This window comes from Podarcis muralis, chromosome 13 (assembly GCF_964188315.1).
Source record: "Podarcis muralis chromosome 13, rPodMur119.hap1.1, whole genome shotgun sequence".
In the NCBI taxonomy this organism is placed as follows: Eukaryota; Metazoa; Chordata; class Lepidosauria; order Squamata; family Lacertidae; genus Podarcis; species Podarcis muralis.
The window spans coordinates 23,218,426-23,239,705 of record NC_135667.1 but is presented as its reverse complement, the minus strand read 5'-3'; the positions used below and the strand labels follow the sequence as shown (position 1 = coordinate 23,239,705).

The window sequence follows — 21,280 nt, the reverse complement described above, 5'->3', positions numbered from 1 at the left end:
ACTCAATATACACGTTTCTGCAATGCAGTGTTCCTTAATATAATGCATTTTTTAAAAAAATCTTTTCAATAATTTATGCATTTCTATGTACACTTTAGTCCAGTCTAGTACACTTTAGTCTATGCATCATTGCACACATTATCTGGCTGCAGAACTGCATTGAAAAATTCAGAAACATGCACATTTTTAAGAATGCTTGTGTTTTGGCCACACATTGTTTCTGTAAATGTGAATTAAGTAGGTTGATATTTAAATGCAAACTAAATTGAATTTCTTCCTCATCCCTGGCTAAGACTTACATCAAATGTTCAAGCCATGCTCTACTCTGGCCCTGCACACTACTGTGCCCCTGGAAGGTTGCTCATATGCGAATATGGCCCACGGACTGAAAATCCCTGTTCCCCATGGAATTGTGGCAGGGTGGCAGCTGTGGCATGGAGTGGCCATGGTGGAGAGGGCGGCTCCTTGCCCTAGCCTCAGCATGATGGGAGGGGTTGTTTCTTCCTCTTGCATCCTGCTAGGTGCCAGGAAATGCATATAGGATTCTGTGAAGTGTGAAATAGACTTCCCTGCCTGGGAGGGGTGAGGCCAGTACCAGTTACATGTGCTTGCCTTGCTCTGTTCAAGCCCAGGATAAGGGAAGGAATGGAAGGGACTTTGGGGAGCTCTCTTGCCTGGTCTATCTGCCCCAGCCAGCCCCCCACTCGCACTCTCCCTCTGATTAAATTGCAGCACGTACCAATGTTGACATGTCCCTTGAGCTGGGGAAGGCTATGCAGTTGGTTGCTGACTCTGGGCCTCCTGGCTCTGGAGTCCTGGAGTCTGTACTCTGAAAAGTGGCACCATGGACCTAGAAGGTGCAGGGCTTGTCAGTCCAAACCCTGCACAGTCTCATCAGGGTTGGCCTTAAGGCAATTGGAGCAATTTGCCCAAATAGGGCCCTGCAGGCGGCTCGTAAGGAGCCCCCAGCACCAGGGAAGCACTTCATGCACATTATACAGTGACCCCTGACAGTGATCAACCCCTACTATCCATCAACTGGGTTGGTCGATTTTACAATTCACACTCAATGCCTATGCCAAAACCAGCTTACATCTGTAATCAATATAAGTCATGGCCTGATTTGATCCCAATACTGGACACTTGAGTCTTCTTGCATGCCTGCCCCCTCCCCATGGCTCCAATGGAACTGGGCCCACAAATGTTCTTCAGTCCTGCTATATTAACTTTTCCAGTTACTCTATTCTCTGTAGTCATGCGAGGAGGAAACAGAGTGAACAAAAGGTGGAGGCAAGCACAAGGAAACAGCAGAGAAAGGACTATTGGGAGTGAAATTAATCTATAACAATGGATTAATAATAATAAAAAATACTGCTTTGTGTATATATGAGAACAGTGAAATTATGCAGATGTTTCAGAGAAAAGGTGCTTTTTCAGGACGGATTTTCAATCAAAGAAGAAATAGCAAGGTGAAACAAGAAGAAAAAACAGGGTGAGACACCAACTTTGGGATAAAGGAGGCGCTCAAGTTGAGTAACTGTTTAACTGGTTGTACAACAACTAATAACATTGCTGTCTAATCAGTGTGTATGTGTGCAATTCCTTCTAGCGCCAACCTGGTTTCCAACAGAGAAGCAGATAGGACACAAATACAGTATGTAGCTAACGTAACATATAGATTGGCCTTATGTCACTGCTCAGCTCTTAATTGCAACAGGTTTTGTGGTATGTTGAGGGAGAATATCCATTCTGAACCATAGGCACAAGCGAGGGCACGTAGGAGTGGTTGGATGCAGAGATACTAAAGAAGGATGTCAAAAACAACAGAATGGCCATTTCTAGTGCTTTATTTAGAATGTGTAGACTTAGAGCAAAGCAGCCTGCCAATTCTCCTAGGCTTTGTGGACACAGGATGGACATGGCAGCACGGAGATGGCTTGACCCTGCCCATGCATATATTCTTTATACACAAAACAGCATACCAGGCCCATCCATTCTCTTTCCCCTGTCCCCCAACACCCATGATCCCTGGAGGGAAAAAGACACCATTTCAATATAACTGCATAATCCTTTTCCGCTTACACACCAACATGTAAGAAGGAGGGGAATCTGGTGGCCTTTTCCTTTCTTAAAGGAGTCACAGTTGTTGCATGGTCCCCTGTCTGGTAACCTCCAAGACACAGTAAAACATGGTATGCGAACCCTCATTACATTCTAATATAATTTCCTCATTCAATGAGTGAAAGTCCATATCTGGAAATGGAGTTGTATTTTAAGTTCTTGAAAGTTGTGTAAGGCATTTAAAATCAAAGGGATCAAAGTTTTGGTTTGGCAGCATTCAAAATGTCTCTTGGTGCATCTGCCTTTCTTGCTCTAAGGCCTACCCACTCTGTGCACCTGTTCAATGTCGGGAGAATAATGGGGGCAGGTCTATCTTCAAACTGTCAAAACAACTTAAAATAAAAGCAATAATCTCCCCTCCCTCTTTTTCTGGAATCCTGCATAATTCACCCCCCCCCCTTCATCTCTATCTGATTAATCTGTGATATGTTCAATTGTTGTTTTGAGTGCTTGCAGCTCCATTTGGATATTTAAGTTGGTGTTAATAGCTTTGTTGAAAAACAATTAAACATTGGTAGAATTAAAACTATATATATAGAAATGATTGAAAACATAAAACAGTTATAATAAAAACAGCACGGCACCCGCCCTTTCATTACAAGCATTGAGTTTTCAAAAGCCTGTTTGAACAAGTGAGTCGTCACTTCCCAGTGGCAGGACAACAAGGTGGGAGGCAGTTTAACCTCTCTAGGAGCAAGTTCCCAAGGGCCTCCCCTGAATATCTCAGAAACTGGGAAGCTTCATATGAGGGAATACGGTCTTAAAACAAACAGATGAACATACAGTCTTTCATTTTCTCCCCCTTATTAGCTGGTCCCTGTTGTTTAGTTCAGGCTTCAGCACAATGATATAGCATTTTGGGAAAAAGATGCAACCCAGTAACCCAGCACTAGAGGACAGGATGGAGAAGATCTCCACAGCCACCATGTATTTTCCTTTGGTGCTCAGGTAAGTTGGAACAAAGGATAACCAAACAGTGCAAAACACCAACATGCTGAAAGTGATGAATTTGGCTTCGTTGAAACTGTCAGGTAACTTCCTAGCCAGGAAAGCAACAATGAAGCTGACAATGGCCAGGAAACCCATATAGCCCAAGACACAGTAAAACATGGTAGGTGAACCCTCATTACATTCCAGGATGATTTCCCCATCCAATGACTGCATGTCCACATCTGGGAATGGAGGAGAAACAAATAGCCAAACTGTGCAAATCCCAACTTGAATAGAGGAGCAGGAAACGACAATTGAATTTGCTAGTCCTTTCCCAATCCATTTTCTCATTCTGGATCCTGGTTTGGTTGCCATGAATGCCAGAACCACAGTGATGGTTTTTGCTAAAACGCTGGAAAGGGCCACAGAGAACACAATGCCAAAAATTGTCTGTTGAAGAAGGCAGGTCACCATTCCAGGCTGTCCAATGAAAAGCAAAGAACAAAGGAAGCAAAGGAGGAGGGAGATGAGGAGGGTGTAAGTGAGGGTCTGATTGTTGGCTTTGACAATGGGAGTCTCATTGTGCTTCCTAAAAGTCCCCAGTATTAAAATTGTGATCAAAGAGAAAGAAATAATCAAGATAGCTAAGATGATCCCTAAAGATTCTTTGTAAGTGAGATAGTTTGGGACCCTTGGAATGCACTCAGTTTGGTCCTTGTTGGGATACTGATCTTCAGGGCAGTTGACACAGGTGTCCATGTCTGAAAAAAAGGAAGCAATGTTTTAAGTATGTCAAGATTTTGACCAACATTTATTAAAAAAAAACTTTTGCACATAGTGAAAAGACCTTTTCGTCCCACTTTGTAAATATTTGACGAACTCTAAGATTTCCAAAATTTCAAAGTATGCATCATTTTGTTTAATCTTGGTTCCACAATTGTCATGTGGATTATAGTGAAGTGGCACTTTACATAGCTAAGAGTCCCCATCCCCCCCATGCACCAGGAATTTCCTGTTTACTATATCATTTCAAGGCATATCTTCATAAAGCAGCCTTTCACAAATGGCATTCTTTCTCAGTCCTTAATGTATGTGTCACTATCACAGTCTGAATCCAAGTGACTGGAAAATTATTATGGGCATATGTAAGAATGAGAATCTACAGTTTTAGACTTAACAAAAAAAAATCAGAGACTGGGTCTTTTGGATGCAAAATACATTTTTAAAAAGTATTTTTTTTAAAAAAACAACACTTTTTATCTCCAGCCATCTATTTAAAGGCTTGATGGATATAACTCAGGCTAATAGAAACTTCTTCATTTTTCTAGATTCTTGAGGCCCACCAACTGTCTTAAGGAAACACCAACCAGAGGAAACAGTGGTTGAGAACACAATATGGCTCAGAGATGAAGGAAATGACTTATCAAGCATGATGAGCTATAAAAAGAACTAACAAAAGCAAATGTATTTGGAAGAAATGCAATTTTGCTGTTATTTTAAAACAAACAAACAAACAAACAAACAAACAAACAAACAAACAAACAAGAGTCATATATCCCATGAGGCCATGGGTTGGGAAGGCTGCAGCAAGGAGAAAATAGCTCCTTGACACAACTTGGTCTAACCTCAGCTTAGAGAGGAATGTGAGGCATATACACAGTTACACAGTTCTCGATTCAGCTGAGAAGGAGAACCAATGAAAAGCAGGTGTGCCCACAGCCTACACAGATTGCACAAACCATCCTTGGTTAAATTTTGCTAAATTGTATGTATAGCTTTTAATTAATTTTGCTCCTGTTGACTGCCAGAGTCAGGTGTGTTGTGTGCTTGCCCATGTTTTGGATGGAGTACCTGTTGCTTCAATCACCCCCCCCCCGCCTTTCTCTCATGAATATGACCATAATGGTGGATACATGTCCTGGTTATATTGAGATGGTATTCTTGCAATATACTCTCGTTGGGGCTGCCTTACACACATTCAAAAATATAGAAGCTAGTGCCTTGGCCATTTCCAGGGCCAAATTCAAAAAACTGGGTGATGAATTTCAACGTCTTTAACACTGTAGGGACATATTATCAAAATGACTACATAATTCCACATGAATTGATCCATGCCTTAAATTCTGCCAGAGAGGATTTTGACTTTTCAGATGTGATTGGGTTAGATCCATGTGAATGATCTTTTTTGACGGGTGTGAAAATCCCTTCCAAGGGAGGCCTACCTTGCTGCCTCTTGGCACTTTTCAAGGATCTTTTAAGTCTTTTATAAAAAATTTTCTCCCACTCTTATGTTGTACATTGAAACTGCTTTGTGGTTTACTAACTTAAAAATTGTAGTTTAAACTGCCTTCATACAGTATATGTTCAAGAGATACAAATAACCCAAAGAAACATCCAACAATCTCCAATGTTACTTTCTAGAAAATTGGCCATATCTTTGTTCTTTATGACACCTACCCTTCTGGTCAGAGATCATCCCTTCTGAGCATGGAGCGCAATCATAGCAGCAGAATAACTCTCCTTCCCTCTTTTTTCGGCTGTTGCCAGGATAGCAATGATCGTTGCACACAGAAACAGGCAGCACCTACATGGAAATATGCAGGTTAGATAGTCTCATCTTAAGAACAGTTGACTGTTAATAGGATGCAGGAGGAATCCATTGAAAATTAATTCGCCTATAAATTTCCTTCTGCCACCCATTCAACCCTGCATGGGGTCACAGACTGTAAATATAAGCCTGGCTCTAAGAGATTAGATCTTCTTTTCTTCCAAACAACAGCTGAAACATTTTGAAGTAAGCAGGGGTATTCTGATAAACAACAGACAAATGGAGTTCAAGGAAAATCATCTTTATTTCATAAGTTATGGTCCTCAGTCCAGGTGGTCTGAGGCAAAATATGCAGCTCAGTCCAGGCTTATATAGCCTGTAGTCACTCTCCCTCACCCCTCACAGAGAAGACATGGAAATTTCTTATTGGTCAAAAGACAAGCCATATATGATGTGGAGAGCCCCATTTGGTCAAAAATAAGCTGTCTATGACGTAAGAGCAATTAAAACAACTGTTCTGATATGATTTATGACACAAGATGCACATGCTACAAGTATACAATGCCAGTTTCTCGCATGGCTTCCATCATTCCTTTTTAGATCCTTTGCCAAGATTCTCGCCTGTTCAACTGGTCAGGTGGGCTTAGTTCACTCACAGTTCATTCCTCACATGTTTCTAGCCTGGGTCTGCATAACCTTTGCATGAACTTTTTACCTTAAAGTGAACTGTAAGCTACATCAGAGGGAATGTTCTTAGTTTTACATCCTTTTGTTTTACAGGCTTGGGGATCATTTGCACTCAAATTGGTGGTTCAAAATAAATTCTGATCGACGCCTCCTACATTTTCACAAAATAAAAAGATGTTCTGTGGCATTTTATCAGAAATAAAGCTGGAAAGCAATAAGATATTTCAAAAAGGATAAAAAATTGGCTTATATGATCAAACAACAATACAAGAAGTGTATTATTGGGGAGGCAGGGTTTCCTAGTTCCTTGTTTTAAATATGAATTTAAAGATGAATCTGTGAGGTAAAAGATCTACTGCATGCTTCATCAGGCCTATGGTTCAATACTAATATAGTAGACAAGTTTGACTTTGTAAACCTGCAGTTTGAAAAACTATGGAGAAGGAACTATGATTTTTGAAAAAAAAGTTTTAAAAATGCTAATCATTCAGCAGCTGAAAATCATTGAGAAAGATGGGTTGCTAAAAAGAAACTTACATAGTCAAACATGTGCAGCTATGTCTCACCTGGTTAAAGCTCTGATGCCAGACAATTTGGTCATCATGAATGCTTAACTTGTTGCCTGGAGGAGCCTGAGGATCCAGTTTTCCAACTTTAATTCTAGCCAATGAACCATTGGGGAAAATCACCCAGTTTGTAATATCAAAACCAGCAACTAATTCTCCATTGTCATTAAAGTGCACAGTATCTCCAACACTGTTGTTGAAGAAGATACTCCTTAGAAAGCGATGAACCTAGATTGAAAGGGAATATGAACAGAGGGTAATCTAAATCTTGAAATTATTTTGTGTTTCACAGTGTATAGTCACCATATGCGGTGTCTATAATTTTACATTTCCATCTGTTTGTTTTCATGGGCATTTGCAGAAATAAAGGAGAAAATGTTAAAATGTATTGAGCAGTAATTACCAGCCATGGTTGCATATTCTGAAATCCTTGTTCTTCTCCTTCAGACATTCTTATATGTTTAGAACTGAATTTGTATATTGCATGTAAAGCATGTGCCACAGCATAGACAGCATTGTAGACATTGTAGCTGTGGCCAGTCATCTTCATTTCAAACAAAATCCCTGAAATGCTGTCCAGCTTTTCTTCCCCAGTGCAGGTTTCATTCTCCTTTTCCTCCTGCCCCTTAGAGATTTTTAATGAACAGCTGAATGCCTGTTCCCAGAAGTCCTGGATGAAACCATCTCCTTTGGCCCAGGCAGGTCTTATGATCTGAATGAACTTTTGGAATCCTAAAGGCTGTTTTGAATGAACTGTGAATGATATGGAACCATGGAAGGTTTGGATATCCCAGATCTTCTGAACAGAGAGAGATGCAAAATCCCAGTGGGATGTAATAATCCATACTTTTCCCAGAGGTGGCCATGCCAAGAAGGGTGCTAGAAACAGCAATATCCTCAGAACCTGGAAGGATGGTGGTTCTCCATATACAAAGATTACATTGGCTTTTTTCTCAATGACAGTTACATAAGTTTTCCATTGCTCTAAAATCAAGTTTATCAACTCTTCCACATAGCTCCATTTTGGCAGTCTTACTATGAAGGCATAACAGATGTCATTTTGGGAAAGGATTGGCACCATTGTCTGTAAAAACTGGTCCCCTTTGTCATCATCCACAGCAGCAACACCAACCCATGTCCATCCAAAATGTTTAAGTAATAGCACAACTCCAATGTGTTGGTGGGATTCACTTGGGACCATCTGATACAAAAATGGGAACAGCATTTTGGAAACTTGTAGTGGCAAGAATGACCCATAAGTAAGCTGAAATAAAATGTATAAGCATTTTTCAGAGAACTTAGAGGAAAATGCAAAATCTTAGAAACACTGGATAGGTGGTGTGTGTGTGTCCTGTAACCATGAATTACAATTATTGTTATTAAATCTTTATTTATTAAATTTGTATACAGCCCTTCATCTGTAGATCTCAGGGCAGTGCACAACAGAAAAATAAAAGATAAAAATCACGAAATACATAATAAAAACAATAATAAAAACAAACCAAGTACAACATACATCATGATAAATAAAATCCCATCTTTATTATTATTATGTATTTAATTCATTTAAAACAAGAAGTCATTGCATAAAATAGCACACTTAGAAGAAGAAATAACCAATAATCTGAAGACAATGAAATGACTGTTGTTTCTATTAAGCATTTATCCTGACTTACTTGAACAAGGCTACACAGTAGTTAGACTATGTCCATTATTTATTGACCATTTGTTCTGATTTGTTAGGAGGGAAGTTATAATAGAATGAGCATTCATTCCAATCTCATCCTGATTTGCTTAGGGGATAGTTTACATGTAAATGATTTATATGCTCATCCCATACTTTTCAATGACTTTCCCATTACTTTACTAACTGCAAAAAGATCTGTTGTGGTAGTGCAACAGACTCCACTTTAATTGGGCAAATTTAGTCACAGAATGACTGCTGTGGCAGTGTGACATAGCATAAGATAGGGCTATGGCATCATGGCACATTAAAAAAAGCATTAAAAGTGACAGAACTACAAAATGGTGCAGAAACGCAACGTTGGGTGATGTTAGAAGAACCAGCAGCACAATGACTCTTCTTAGTACATCCCCCCTGCCCCACAGTCCCACACTTCATCCTCTTGAGAGACAGGTTTCAAGCTTTGGTTCATGGGATCTTGAAAGGACATGAGTCCTTCACCTCCAAATTTCTTTTCTTTTTTGCAGACCATTTGCAATTCCCGCAGACCCAGAAGATTTCTATAAAGGTAAAGGTAAAGGACCCCTGGAAAGTTAAGTCCAGTCAAAGGTGACTATGGGGTTGCAGTGCTCATCTCGCTTTCAGGCCAAAGGAGCCAGCATTTGTTCACAGACAGCTTTCCAGGTCATGTAGCAAGCATGACTAAACCACTTTTGGCGCAACGGAACACCGAGACAGAAACCAGAGCACATGGAAAAACCATTTATGTTCCTGCAACAGTGGTACCTATTTATCTACTTGCACTGCCGTGCTTTCGAACTGTTAGGTTGGCAGGAGCTGGGACAGAGTAACAGGAGCTCACTCCGTCATGTGGATTCAAACCGCCTACCTTCTGATCAGCAAGCCCAAGAGGCTCAGTGGTTTAGACCACAGCAGCACCCACATCCCTATAGATTTCTATACCCTTCCTCTTTCAGCCAGCCAATGGGAAGCCACATGTGGACACAATGAAGCAAAAACAGTAGTAGGGTGCTACAAAAGCACTTGAGATATTAGGTAGTGTGGCGTTTGTCCACTCATTATGGAAATGTTGTACTGGGGGAGAGAGAGATAGGGTTAATAGGCTGACCAATAAGAAAGCCCAGGGGTGGAGCTTAACTGTGTTTAAGGCTCAACACAGCGGTTTTTGGCAGTTAGTTCGGTTGGTTTCTTGTGGGTGGGAGGCATAGGAGTCAGAGTGAGTTAGAGACAGAGGGGAGACAGAGAGCGTGAATCGGATTACAGTGATTCAAAGTATTTAAAACTCGTTTGCGTTTACAATAAACTGGAATCTTTGTTAATAAGTTACAACCTGACTGAGTCTGAATATATTACTGAGGAAACCTGGTTGGTGGCAGTGGAAGAGATAAGCTGTGGTGGTGCAGGGTCAATAGTCTGTGGAATGACCAGGGGCCCTGTGCGAACGCCACAAAATTGGCAGCAGCAGTGGGATAAATAAATACGCCGTGGAGGGATAGATTTATATGCTTGTGAAGGGGAAGGTGGATCTGGGAGTGAGGTTATTTTGGCAGAGGTATTGGACTTGTGGTTGGAGGAAGTGTCTGTGCAGGGCCAGTGTGGAGACCCAGTGTACCACCATTGCAAAATCTCCATACTCAGATGCACATGACTTACCTGTGGAGTCTTGCAAATTGCTGAAATGATGGCAATGTTGGCAGAGATTTCAGAGATGCACCCTCCAATGAGAGCTATCAGATTGTTCTGCTTATGACCCCTGAAGTTGGGGACAAACCTATGCTGGGTGGAATGCAGGCTCAGGGTAGCCTTATATGTCATCTTCGCACTGTAGTAGCTATTGAGGATGCGGAATCCCAGAGAGATATTTGATAGGATACTGGGATTCTCATTGATCTCCTTGACAGCAAATGCTAAGGCCAGGATGTGCTGGTAGTTCTTTGGCACTGAACTGTAAAAAGAGTTTCTGTTGTTTAATGAAGAAGAAGAAGAAGAAGAAGAAGAAGAAGAAGAAGAAGAAGAAGAAGAAGAAGAAGAAGGCAACCACCACCAAACAGGAGCAGCAATAATGCATTTGTACTCATCATTATCATTCACCTGCCCACTTTTAAGATCAATATTTGGTTAAAACCATAGAATATAATAGAATGGAATAGAAATTACTGAATTAGTCTTCACACTATATCATGTCAAAGCAAATTAAGATGAATTTATTATTATTTTTTTAAATATATTTTATTGAAATTTTCACCTTATTACATTAAAAAGAAAAAATCAAAAAAGAAAAAAAAGAAAAATTTAAAAACACATAAAGTTTACATCCTTATTTTCAATAACATATTTCCCAGACTTCCCCACACCTCCCCTTCTTGTATTCCAATTCAAATTATTAGTTCAACAAGTTCTTGTCCCCAATTCTTAATTCATCAAATTAAGATGAATTTAGAACAACACATATACATAAGATAGAATGTTATAGCAAGTGTTTTAAAAGAAAGCTAAAAGTAATGCGGGGGGGGGGATGTTGAAATAAGTTTATACCCTCAAAATTCAGAATCCCCACAGCGGTTGATTGGAACAGAGAACAAATATATTTTCCTGAGTCTGAAAACAATTACAAAAAGACTGGCTAGCCTACAGATCAAGTCACATATTAATTAGTTCCTATTCATAGAAAGCTTAAGTTGTTTTTCACCTACCAAAACTTAATTTTGTTTCCTACTATCAAAATAAATCTACCACTCAAGAACATTGTGGGGAAGATCTTTCAATGTCACTGCCCCCAAAATACTATATTTTTTCCAGTAACATTCATGTTGTTTTAATCAATACATTCCTATCACTGGGAACTCTGCACTAAGATTCAGTCAAATGAGATATACACAATACTATGAACGCATTTCAAGCACACATTTGGGCACCTGTATTTTAATGCATTTATTACTATAATTGGTTAAAGTTAAAGAAACTCATATGATTGCAGCACACACACACACACACACACACACACACATCCATCCATATGCTATGTTATTAGTTCACATTTGCACATAAAATTATGGACAAGGGGGGACCAGATAGTGTTTGCAAATGTGTGACTCATACACATAACCTTCTTATGACATAATATTTGGTTGTGGGATCCTTTCCAGTATGTTGTAAGTTTCAGCACCATCCCTGATGTTGTCTGTGTGTAATATGGAAATAGAGTGGGCAAACTGCAGGGGTGAAAACTCAAGGAAAAATAAAATATTTTTTTTGAAATCATTTCCCCCCAAAACAAATCAATGAAAATTAAACTAAATATTTTTAAAAAACAAGCTCAAATATTCCTGAATGTCACTTTTCTCATGCCAGAAACTAAAAACAAATTAAGCACAGTGCTGCATATTGATGGGGTTTCCCCCCAGTTTTAATGGACTGAGCGTTTTACAGAACAAGAGAGAGTGAGAGAAAAGAAATAATGACTTACATGGGTTCATTAATTGCAACCTGTGTAGGCTGTTCCATGAAAGAGAGATTATTATAGAGGAAGAAGGCTTGAGAAACAATCTCCCCAATGAGAAGGTCTCCTGGCTGGTAAAATTCATGAACAATAGGGAGAGGATCATCATATATGCTACAATTAATTGAATTTGTCTTGCATACAGTATGACACAGCAGTACAAGCAGCAGCACAACCACCAGCATGATCCTGTTGAGAAAACCTTTCCTACACATGTAGAAGTTCCCCATGTTTCCAACTACAACATCATATGTAGCTGTTACCAGTTTTACTCCAGCCTTCCTTGAATGGTGGACAGTTCTGTTGCTACACTGATTCACAACTTGGCCTTGTAGGAAATCTGCATGCCAGTATCCTGGTCTTGTAGTTAATAATGGGTCCTTGTCCAACAGTGTCCATGAATAGTATCGCCTCACTTTAAGGAGGAGTGAGAGCAGTAAGATTTTTCTCTTTAAAATCCTTGTACAAACTATATATATTTGAGTTCAAAGAGGGAAGATAATGGTCAATTATCAAGAAAACTGGAAAACATTTTGTCCAATGGAATATAAGCTATATTACAGTAAAGGAATGTGTGCGGTAAGACTTAGGTAATTAATGCTTCCTTAATTAGGTTTATTTTTCACATTCAAAAACTTTACAGTGGAAGATTAAGTGAACAAGGACAAAGGATGATAATCGGCAGTACTCATGGTATATTATTTGGGCTAAAAACATGGGAAAATCAGCTGGTGGAATCATAGCCTAGCATATTATGGTGAAATGATTATGCAAAAGGATACAGAGCCCTGACTATGCTTATGCCCAGCTCTGAACAATATGAGGATTTCATAACTCCCCTGCGCCCCAATCGATGGTGATTGTTTGTCGTGTTAATGGGCTCTTAATGTCCTTTGTGTAAGAGGCTGGAAACCAATAATTTTGATAATGATAGGGATGATGATCACTTCCTGAGAGTGCCATTGCATCATGTATTAGGAAGCTGCTAGGAATATTTTACACCTTTGAAACATACACCTTCTCTGAGCAATCATCACAATTCTAGCAGCACAAACCCTTCTGAGTCCCAAAGCAGACTATGCAGGGGTGGGACAGGGGCCCATGGCCCATGAGGAAACTTGTATGTGTGAAATAAGGCATATTATTATGTTTTATATATGCTGTAAGCCACCCAGAGTGGCAAGGTATAAACAACAACAACAACAACAACAACGGCATGTGTGCAGTCTCTTTTAATTGATCTTAGAAAAGACAACACCATTTCAATAAAAACCAGCAGCGTTTTGGGGGCCAAAGCCGCAAAGGAGATAGTATGGAAGCACATTTAGATGGACTTACACATTTCCATGTCAACATTCATTAACATTGCCATTGATCTGGCTGGAAGCAGAATTTGGTGCTGATCCCTTTTACAGGCCTTAGCTAGTTATGTGAGAAAATGTACAAAGAAGAAAAGCTACATTACATGCACAAAGGAAACAAATGAAATACATTTTCAACACGTCCTAAGCCAATTGGTATGCCTTATGAATAGTAGCCTCATTCTATTTGAACTCTTGAAGGTCCTGATTCCTTCTATTGCCTTCTATTCTTTCTTGATACCCCAAGATGCATTGCAAATAGTGCCAACAGACCTCTCCTATTTCCTTTGTAAAGGAACCAAGATGCTGTCAGCATAATGCTGATTCTTCCAGGGATCATCAGGATTGTAATTCAACTTTTACCATCCTTAGAAAAACAGACAAAGTTGAATGAAAACTCCCATGATTCCTTATTGAATAAGACACAATCACTATACTGGCAGAGTCTTCACTTTATATATAATATTGGAGGGAGATGGGGAGCCCTTCCCATTCTGATTGCTACATGAATGCCTATTTAGATGGGCATACACATTCCCCTAATAGTGTTTTTCTATGTTGCCATTGGACTTGTTGGAAGCATCATTTTATGCAGACACATATTGAGGACCTTAACTAGTCAGGTGTGAGAAAAGGACAGAAGGGCAGGAAAGATATTTCATACAATAAGGAAACACATTTCCAGCCAGCTCCAAGCCAATTTAAATGCTTTATTTTCCCAGTAGAAGTCTTCAAATATCTGTAAATAGAACAAAATGTTTTCTGCATTATGTCTATGCAGCCAGGAATGACAGAGATGAGTTGTACTGTCTAGCCCCCATGAACCCTGGAGGAAAACAGCATGGCGTCACTATATTGGCAGCATGTTATTTACTTTACATATAGTCATGGAGGAAGGAGGAGAGATCTCATGGACATTTTCCATTCTCATTGGAGCTGCAGCGGTTGCATGCTATCCTATCCTGACCCTTAAGGTCATTTTCCCTCTTGGGGACTAAGCAAGATAGCAAGCATCAGAGGTCAGGATGTGCATGAGCATAATTCAGGGGTCATAGTAACTGTATAAAACAATAAAATGCATCTTCATTAAAAGCTGAAGCTAGATTTTCTTCATACTTTTCTTTGCATTATACGTTCTCTACTATTTAGCTCAGGCCTCAAGACAATTATGTAGCATTTAGGGAAAAAGATGCAAGCCAGTAATCCAGCACTAGAGGACAGGATGGAGAAGATCTCCACAGCCACCATGTATTTTCCTTTGGTGCTTAGGTAGGTTGGTACAAATGATAACCACACACTACAAAACACCAACATGCTGAAAGTTATAAATTTGGCCTCATTGAAACTGTCAGGCAATTTCCTGGCTAGGAAAGCCACAATGAAGGTGACAATGGCCAGGAAGCCAAGATAACTAAGGACACAGTAAAACATGATAGCCGAACCCTCATTACATTCCAGTATGATTTCCCACTTCAATGAGTGCATGTCCACATCTGGGAATGGAGGGTAAATACTTAACCAAATAGTACATATATTAGTTTGAATAAAGGTGCAGGAAAGAACAATCGAATTTGTCAGTCCTTTCCCCACCCATTTTCTTGTTTTAGATCCTGGTTTGGTTGCCATAAACGCCAGAACCACAGTGATAGTCTTTGCCAAAATGGTAGAAAGGGCCACAGTGAACACCATGCCAAAAATGATTTGTCGGAGAAAACAGGCCACCTTTCCGGGCTTGCCAATGAAGAGCAAAGAGCAAAGGAAACAGAGGAGGAGGGAGATGAGGAGGGTGTAAGTGAGAGTCCAGTTGTTGGCTTTGACTATGGGAGTGTCCTTGTGTTTCATAAAAGTTTGTAGTATTGTTATTGTGATGAAAGAGAAAGAAATGTTTAAGATAGCCAAGACAATCCCCAATTCATCTTTGTAAGACAGGTAGCTTAGAACTTTGGGAATGCATTGAGTTTGGTCCTTGTTGTGATACTGATCTTCTGGGCAATTGACACAGGCATCCATGTCTGGGGGAAAAAGGAAGAGATTTAAGTGTTTGTTATTATTATTATTAATTTTATTTTAAAAAGCTCGGATAAATATAATTGCATGCATTACAAGCTCCTGGAGAGTTTCTCATTGTGTTTGAGATATGATTGGGTGGGACAAAGGATTGCCATCTCAGTAGCCATATTTAAGCGGCAGAGGGAGGCCTGCTTCGCCCCATCTTCTCTTTTTATTTTTAAGAAGCATTTGGTCTGTCATGATGCTGACAGTTTTTATATTTCCTGTATCTTTAATGAATTGTCTCTTTTTGTTTAGTTGCTTGCTGCTTTTTAAAATCAGTGAGCCCTAGATTATTCAAGAGATAAACATATGGGAGCCACCCTATATACACATGCAAAGGTTGCACATTCTTCAAATGAGTGCATGATAAGTATGTTGCATTATCAACATTCCTTGATATCACTATATGTTATGTCTCCTACCCTTCTGGCCTGAGACCATCCCTTCTGGACATAAAGCACAATCATAGCAGCAAAATTTCTGCCCCTCCTTCTTTTTCCTGCTGTATCCAGGATAGCAGTAGTCATTGCAGACTGAAAGTGGCAGTACCTGTACGAAGGATGTATGAAGGATGATTAGTGTTTCTTGAAACCTCCATATAGTAGGCTGTTGACATTGACCGAGGGCAGAAGAGATGCCAATGAATTTCCCCCAAACTTCAAGCACTTATTTATACCTGCCTCAACCAGAATTCTCTTTCAGCTTGAAATGAAAGACAGATAAGAAATTCAGTTTCTCTGGCTGACATAAGTTTTGCAGGGGCAAAAAATAAGATCTCTCTTAGCCATCCAAGGTATTTTCCAGCCTGGGACAATCTCATCCAGTTGAGATTTAATCAAGTCATGGTAAAGCTCTGCAAAGCTGATCTGCTTGGGCTGCCAGAGATTTCATGATCTGAACGCATTTTAATAGCGTTAAAAGGGGAACACAACCAGGTGTTTTATTTTATTTTATCAACAACCTTATATAACATAATTTGATCACAAAACAAGTGGCATTGTTGGGGAGAAAGCCTTCTTTAAAGAGAAGAAAAGAAAGGAATGAACACATGTGGTCAAAAATATATAATGAGCGCACTCAAGAAGTAGGATAATGCAGGTGAAATAAACAAGTTTGAGCTATTCACATTTTTCATCTTTACCAAGAAAGGTGTGTGTGTGTTGTAATTTATTCATTTAAAAACTGCTACCCTGCACAATTCATCACATGAAAAGCAGGCTTTTATGTCTAACCTGGTTAAAGCTTTGATGCCAAACAATTTGGTCGTCATTAATTGTTAACGTTTTGTCTGGAGGAGCCTGAGGTTCTAGTCTTCCAACTTTCACTCTGGTTATTGAGCCATTGGGGAACACCACCCAGTTTGTAACATCAAAACCTACAACGAGCTCTCCATTTTCATCAAAACACACAGAATCTCCTGCACTGTTATTGAATGTGATGCTCCTTAGAAAGTGATGGACCTAGGTTAAAAAAGAATATGAACAAAGAGATGGCTAAGTCTTGGATGTATTTCAATGGACATCCCATTGAAATATATTTTGGGAGGTTGGGGGCAGGTGGCGACTTTACAATTCTAATGAATATTCATCTACATTTGCCTCCAAGTGAGTGGCTAAAGAAACACTTTGTATCAAATTGTATTGAAAAACAAAGAAGAAAAGAAGAAAACCACCAATGGATTCTTTAAAGGCTGACTTAAGATTTATCTTTACCTCTGAATAATAAACTAGCCCATTATTATTATTTTTTGCTTTTTTTTTAAGTGTTGAGATGAAATTACCTGCCATGGTTGTACATCTTGCACTGCCGGTCTGTCTCCTTTTACCATTCTTATGTGTTTGGAGCTATATTTGTATATTGCGTGTAAAGCATGTGCCACAGCATGGACAGCATTGTAGACATTGTAGCTGTGGCCAGTCATCTTCATTTCAAACAAAACCCCTGAAATGCTGTCCAGCTTTTCCTCCCCAGTGCAGGATTTGTTCTTCTTTTCCTCCAGCCCCTTAGACATTCTTAATGAACAGCTGAATGTCTGTTCCCAGAAGTCCTGGATGAAACCATCTCCTTTGGCCCAGGCAGGTCTTATGATCTGAATGAACCTTTGGAATCCTAATGGCTGATTTGAATGAACTGTCAATGATATGGAACCATGGAAGGTTTGAATATCCCAGATCTTCTGAACAGAGAGTGATGCAAAATCCCAGTGGGATGTAATAACCCACACTTTCCCCAGAGGTGGCCATGCCAAGAAGGGTGCTAGAAACAGCAACGTTCTCACAACCTGAAAGGATGGAGGTTCTCCATATACAAAAAACACATTGGCTTTTCTTTGAATAACCATTGCATAGCTTTGCCACTGCTGTATAAGCAACTCTATCAACTCATCCACATAATTCCATTTTGGTAGTCTTACTATGAAGTCATAACAGATGCCGTTCTGGGAAAGCATTGGTACAACTGTCTGCAAAAACCTATCCCCTCTGTCATCATCCACAGCCAAGAGCCCAATCCATGTCCATCTGAAATGCTGAAGTAACTTCATGACTCCCATTTGCTGGTAGACTTCATTTGGGACCATCTGGTACAAAAATGGGTATTGCATTTTGGATCCTTGTGGTGGTAAAAATGATCCATAAGTGAGCTGAAATAATAATTAAAAAAAATCAAATGAATCATAAGAAGATGGATTATGTTGGAATTCTAGAGACTCAAAGGCTTTTGTAGGCCACTTCACCCAGTGTTCCCAGATAATGCAGGAAATCCAGTTTTAGAGCATTCTGATCTGTTGATGAGTACTCTTTGACTAACCTTTTTAAAAACAAGTTATTTACCACTTGATATTGTTTAGCTCATATTTAACCACTCTGTTAACCAAAATATCATGGGAACCTTTTTAAATTGCTAGGCAGAAATCAATATGGTATGCAAAAGTTCTGAAATCTGCATACACATAGCTTACCTGTGGAGTCTTTTGAACTGCTGAAATAATGGCCACATTAGCAGTGATTTCAGATATACTTCCTCCAATGAGAGCTATTAGATTCTTGTTGTTGTGACCTTTGAAATTGGGGACAAATCTATGCTGTGCAGAAAACAGGTTGAGGGTGGCCTTATAGGTCAACCTTGCAGTGTAGTAGCTATTGAGGATGTGGAATCCCAGAGAGATATTTGGCAAGATTTTGGGATTCTCATTGATCTCTTTAACAGCAAATGCTAAGGCCAGGATGTGCTGGTAGTTCTTTGGCACTGAGCTATAAAAAGCGTTGCAGCTGTTTAGTAATACAACAGCAACAGAAATAACAATCGCAAAATGCTTTTGAACTCTTCATAATTCATCTAAGTCATAATTCATCTAAATGCTTTTAAGATAGCTTAATACAGTGCAGTGGAAAAAAGGTAAGACATCAAAAATAGCTATTTTCCCCATGAATTGAAAAGCAAAATGTCAGAATGTTTTAGGATTATTCTGGTGCTTAATCAGCTGTTACCTTTAGTTACTAGTGTCACTCCCTCTGCCTACAATTGGTCTGTGGGACCTATGTCTGTCATATCTTGCTCCCATCATCCCTGACATGTAAGTAGGGTGCTTGTAGTTGATGGGTGTTCAACAACATCCAAAAAGCCACAGGTTCCCCACTCTCCAGTGTCCTTCCAGTGATCTTCATATTTTTTTCAATCAATACATTCCTACCATTCAGAATCTCTTTAACCACAGATCCAACAAAGGAAGAAATATACAGTAAGGTAAAATCAGTTACACCCTGAATCATACATGTTCTTGCCTATTTCTGTGATTCCCACATGACTAAAGGAATCATGTTTGACTCAGGGTAGCTCTGAAGTGCACTTCAAATTTCAGCACTTGTCCCTTTGTGAGATGGGAACAGGCTGAAAAACTGTAATGGTGAAAATTACAGGAGAAATTAAACATGGCAATACTTATAAAATATAATATAAAAAGGAAGAAGATTAGGAATGCAGGTGAGAACTTGCAGATGAAGGGAAATAGTGAAAGGAAACAAATTGTGGAAAGAACAGAAATGGTTGTCAAACTAACTAAACAAGGACATAATCTTCCATATCCTATAGAAATGGAAAAGGTCCATTCATTTCAAGGGTGATTGTGGCGGAAAACATACTAGTCATTTGTGCTTATCAGTATAATATAGAAGGCTATATCTGTCCGACTGTCTTAGCTATCTTCATAGTTATATGGTTAATGTCTAGATGTATCTGCGACTGAATTTTTAGCACACTAAAAAGGAAGGCTGATTCTTAAGCCTGGTGTTTCATAACCATGTGTTCTCAGCTACTTATGTCTAAACATATTACAGAATGAGAAACAGAGAAATGACTTACATAGGTTCATTGATCAAGATTTGTGCAGGCTGTTCAGTGAAAAGGAGGTCATCATAGAGAAAGATAACTTGAGAAACAATCCCACCAATGATAAGGTCTCCTGGCTGGTAAAATTCATGAGGAATAGGGAGAGGATCATCATATATGCTGCAGTTAATAGAATGTGTCTTGCATACAGAATGACATAACAGTACGAGCAGCAACACAACCACTAGCATGATTCTGATGACAAAATGTCCTTTCCCAACATAGATTCCCATACTTCCCACTATAGCAGTATATGTGGGTATTCCCAACTTTGCTACAGCCTTTCTTGAATGGCGGATGAGACTGTAGCTACCGTGGTTTTCAGCTTGGTGCGTAACAAAAACTGTGCACTTGTTCTTATTGTTAATAATAACACCTTGTCCATCAGTATCCCTAAACAGTGAATTATCTTTATCTTCTCGCTTTAAAGGTGAGTGAGAACAGTAAGCTTCCCACTCCCCTCTTTTGAAATCCGTATATATAGCTCTTCAGCTACAGGTAACAATGGTTTTGCTTTGTTTGCAAAGACCCCCCCCCCCAGATATTTTCAACCAATCTTTAAATTATGTAAATTAGAATTTTAAAAGCAGTTATTGTAGCAAGGATAAGGATCAAGCAGACGCAGCAATGGAGAATAAGAAGGTGAGTTTATTGCCAGGCAATAAGGACCCAGTTGGAATATTTTCCAAAGAACTGGGACCCCGATTGACAGAAACACCGGGGTCTTTATACCTGAGCAAATCATAGTAAATCATAGATCATCAGACAATCATGAAGGACTCATACTTGGTCAGCAAAAATATCAGCCAATCAGCAAGCAGTTGTCACGCTCCTAGCTACTGGTATAGCACTGGTCAAGCGCTGGGTTCCAGTTCCGCTTTCCAATGCTCCCAGTGACGCTCAGTCTAACCTTTCCCCTAGTTATGACAGGACAGGGAGCTTGGACATTTTGTGGTTTTGCTCTTCCTGTTCTGTGGATTAATTTAGCCTGTATCTGAGGGGAATTTTGTACCAGAGTCTCTGATTCATGTCTTTGTCCGGGGTACACAGATGTTTCTAGGGGAAAGGTCGGTTCCTAACTTGCTGTTTCAAGCAGTTTGCAGCACAGCTTCCCTTTTGATTCAAGTGGATTTATAAAGTACTGTAATCCTTGATTTGTGTAAGCATATATGAATATATATTGATTATTGATAACTGGTTATATGGATAATATAGGGGTAGCCCTTCCTTCCTTGCCTCATTCCCCCCTTTTCAAGCTCAGAGAGAAGATTCATCTGACTCCTGAGCTTGAACACCACTCAGGACATCAGAGTAAACCGTTGCTTCCTGCAATGGGGCCTGTTCCTGCACTGGGACCTGTTCCCCAGGCATTGGGACCTGCTCCCTATGCATTCGCTCATAACCATCGTCTTCCTCTGGCTCATC

General features: G+C 39.7%; 2 protein-coding genes across 2 annotated transcripts; both read right to left on the bottom strand.

Annotated features, from left to right (window-relative positions):
• Positions 1-2,910: 2,910 nt before the first annotated feature.
• On the bottom strand, positions 2,911-12,286 carry LOC114583109 (vomeronasal type-2 receptor 26-like). The gene is made up of 6 exons (XM_028704457.2): positions 12,024-12,286; positions 10,211-10,502; positions 7,256-8,116; positions 6,853-7,080; positions 5,509-5,635; positions 2,911-3,812 (listed from the first exon to the last, which is right to left on the bottom strand). The coding sequence occupies exons 1-6, from the start codon at positions 12,284-12,286 to the stop codon at positions 2,911-2,913; spliced, it is 2,673 nt and encodes an 890-aa protein (XP_028560290.2).
• Positions 12,287-14,527: 2,241 nt separating this feature from the next.
• Positions 14,528-15,427, bottom strand: LOC114608021 (vomeronasal type-2 receptor 26-like). Its single transcript, XM_028751787.2, has one exon. The coding sequence runs from the start codon at positions 15,425-15,427 to the stop codon at positions 14,528-14,530; it is 900 nt and encodes a 299-aa protein (XP_028607620.2).
• Between the last annotated feature and the right edge of the window lie 5,853 nt (positions 15,428-21,280).

Bases quoted from the DNA above. Each gene is read 5' to 3' on its own strand.
- LOC114583109 (XM_028704457.2), bottom strand. From the start codon at position 12,286: ATGGGGAACTTCTACATGTGTAGGAAAGGTTTTCTCAACAGGATCATG. The intron at 8,117-10,210 runs GTAAGTCATGTG...ATTTTATTTCAG, and splicing joins CAATTTGCAAGACTCCACAG to CTTACTTATGGGTCATTCTT. The intron at 7,081-7,255 runs GTAATTACTGCT...CTTTCAATCTAG, and splicing joins AGAATATGCAACCATGGCTG to GTTCATCGCTTTCTAAGGAG.
- LOC114608021 (XM_028751787.2), bottom strand. From the start codon at position 15,427: ATGGATGCCTGTGTCAATTGCCCAGAAGATCAGTATCACAACAAGGAC.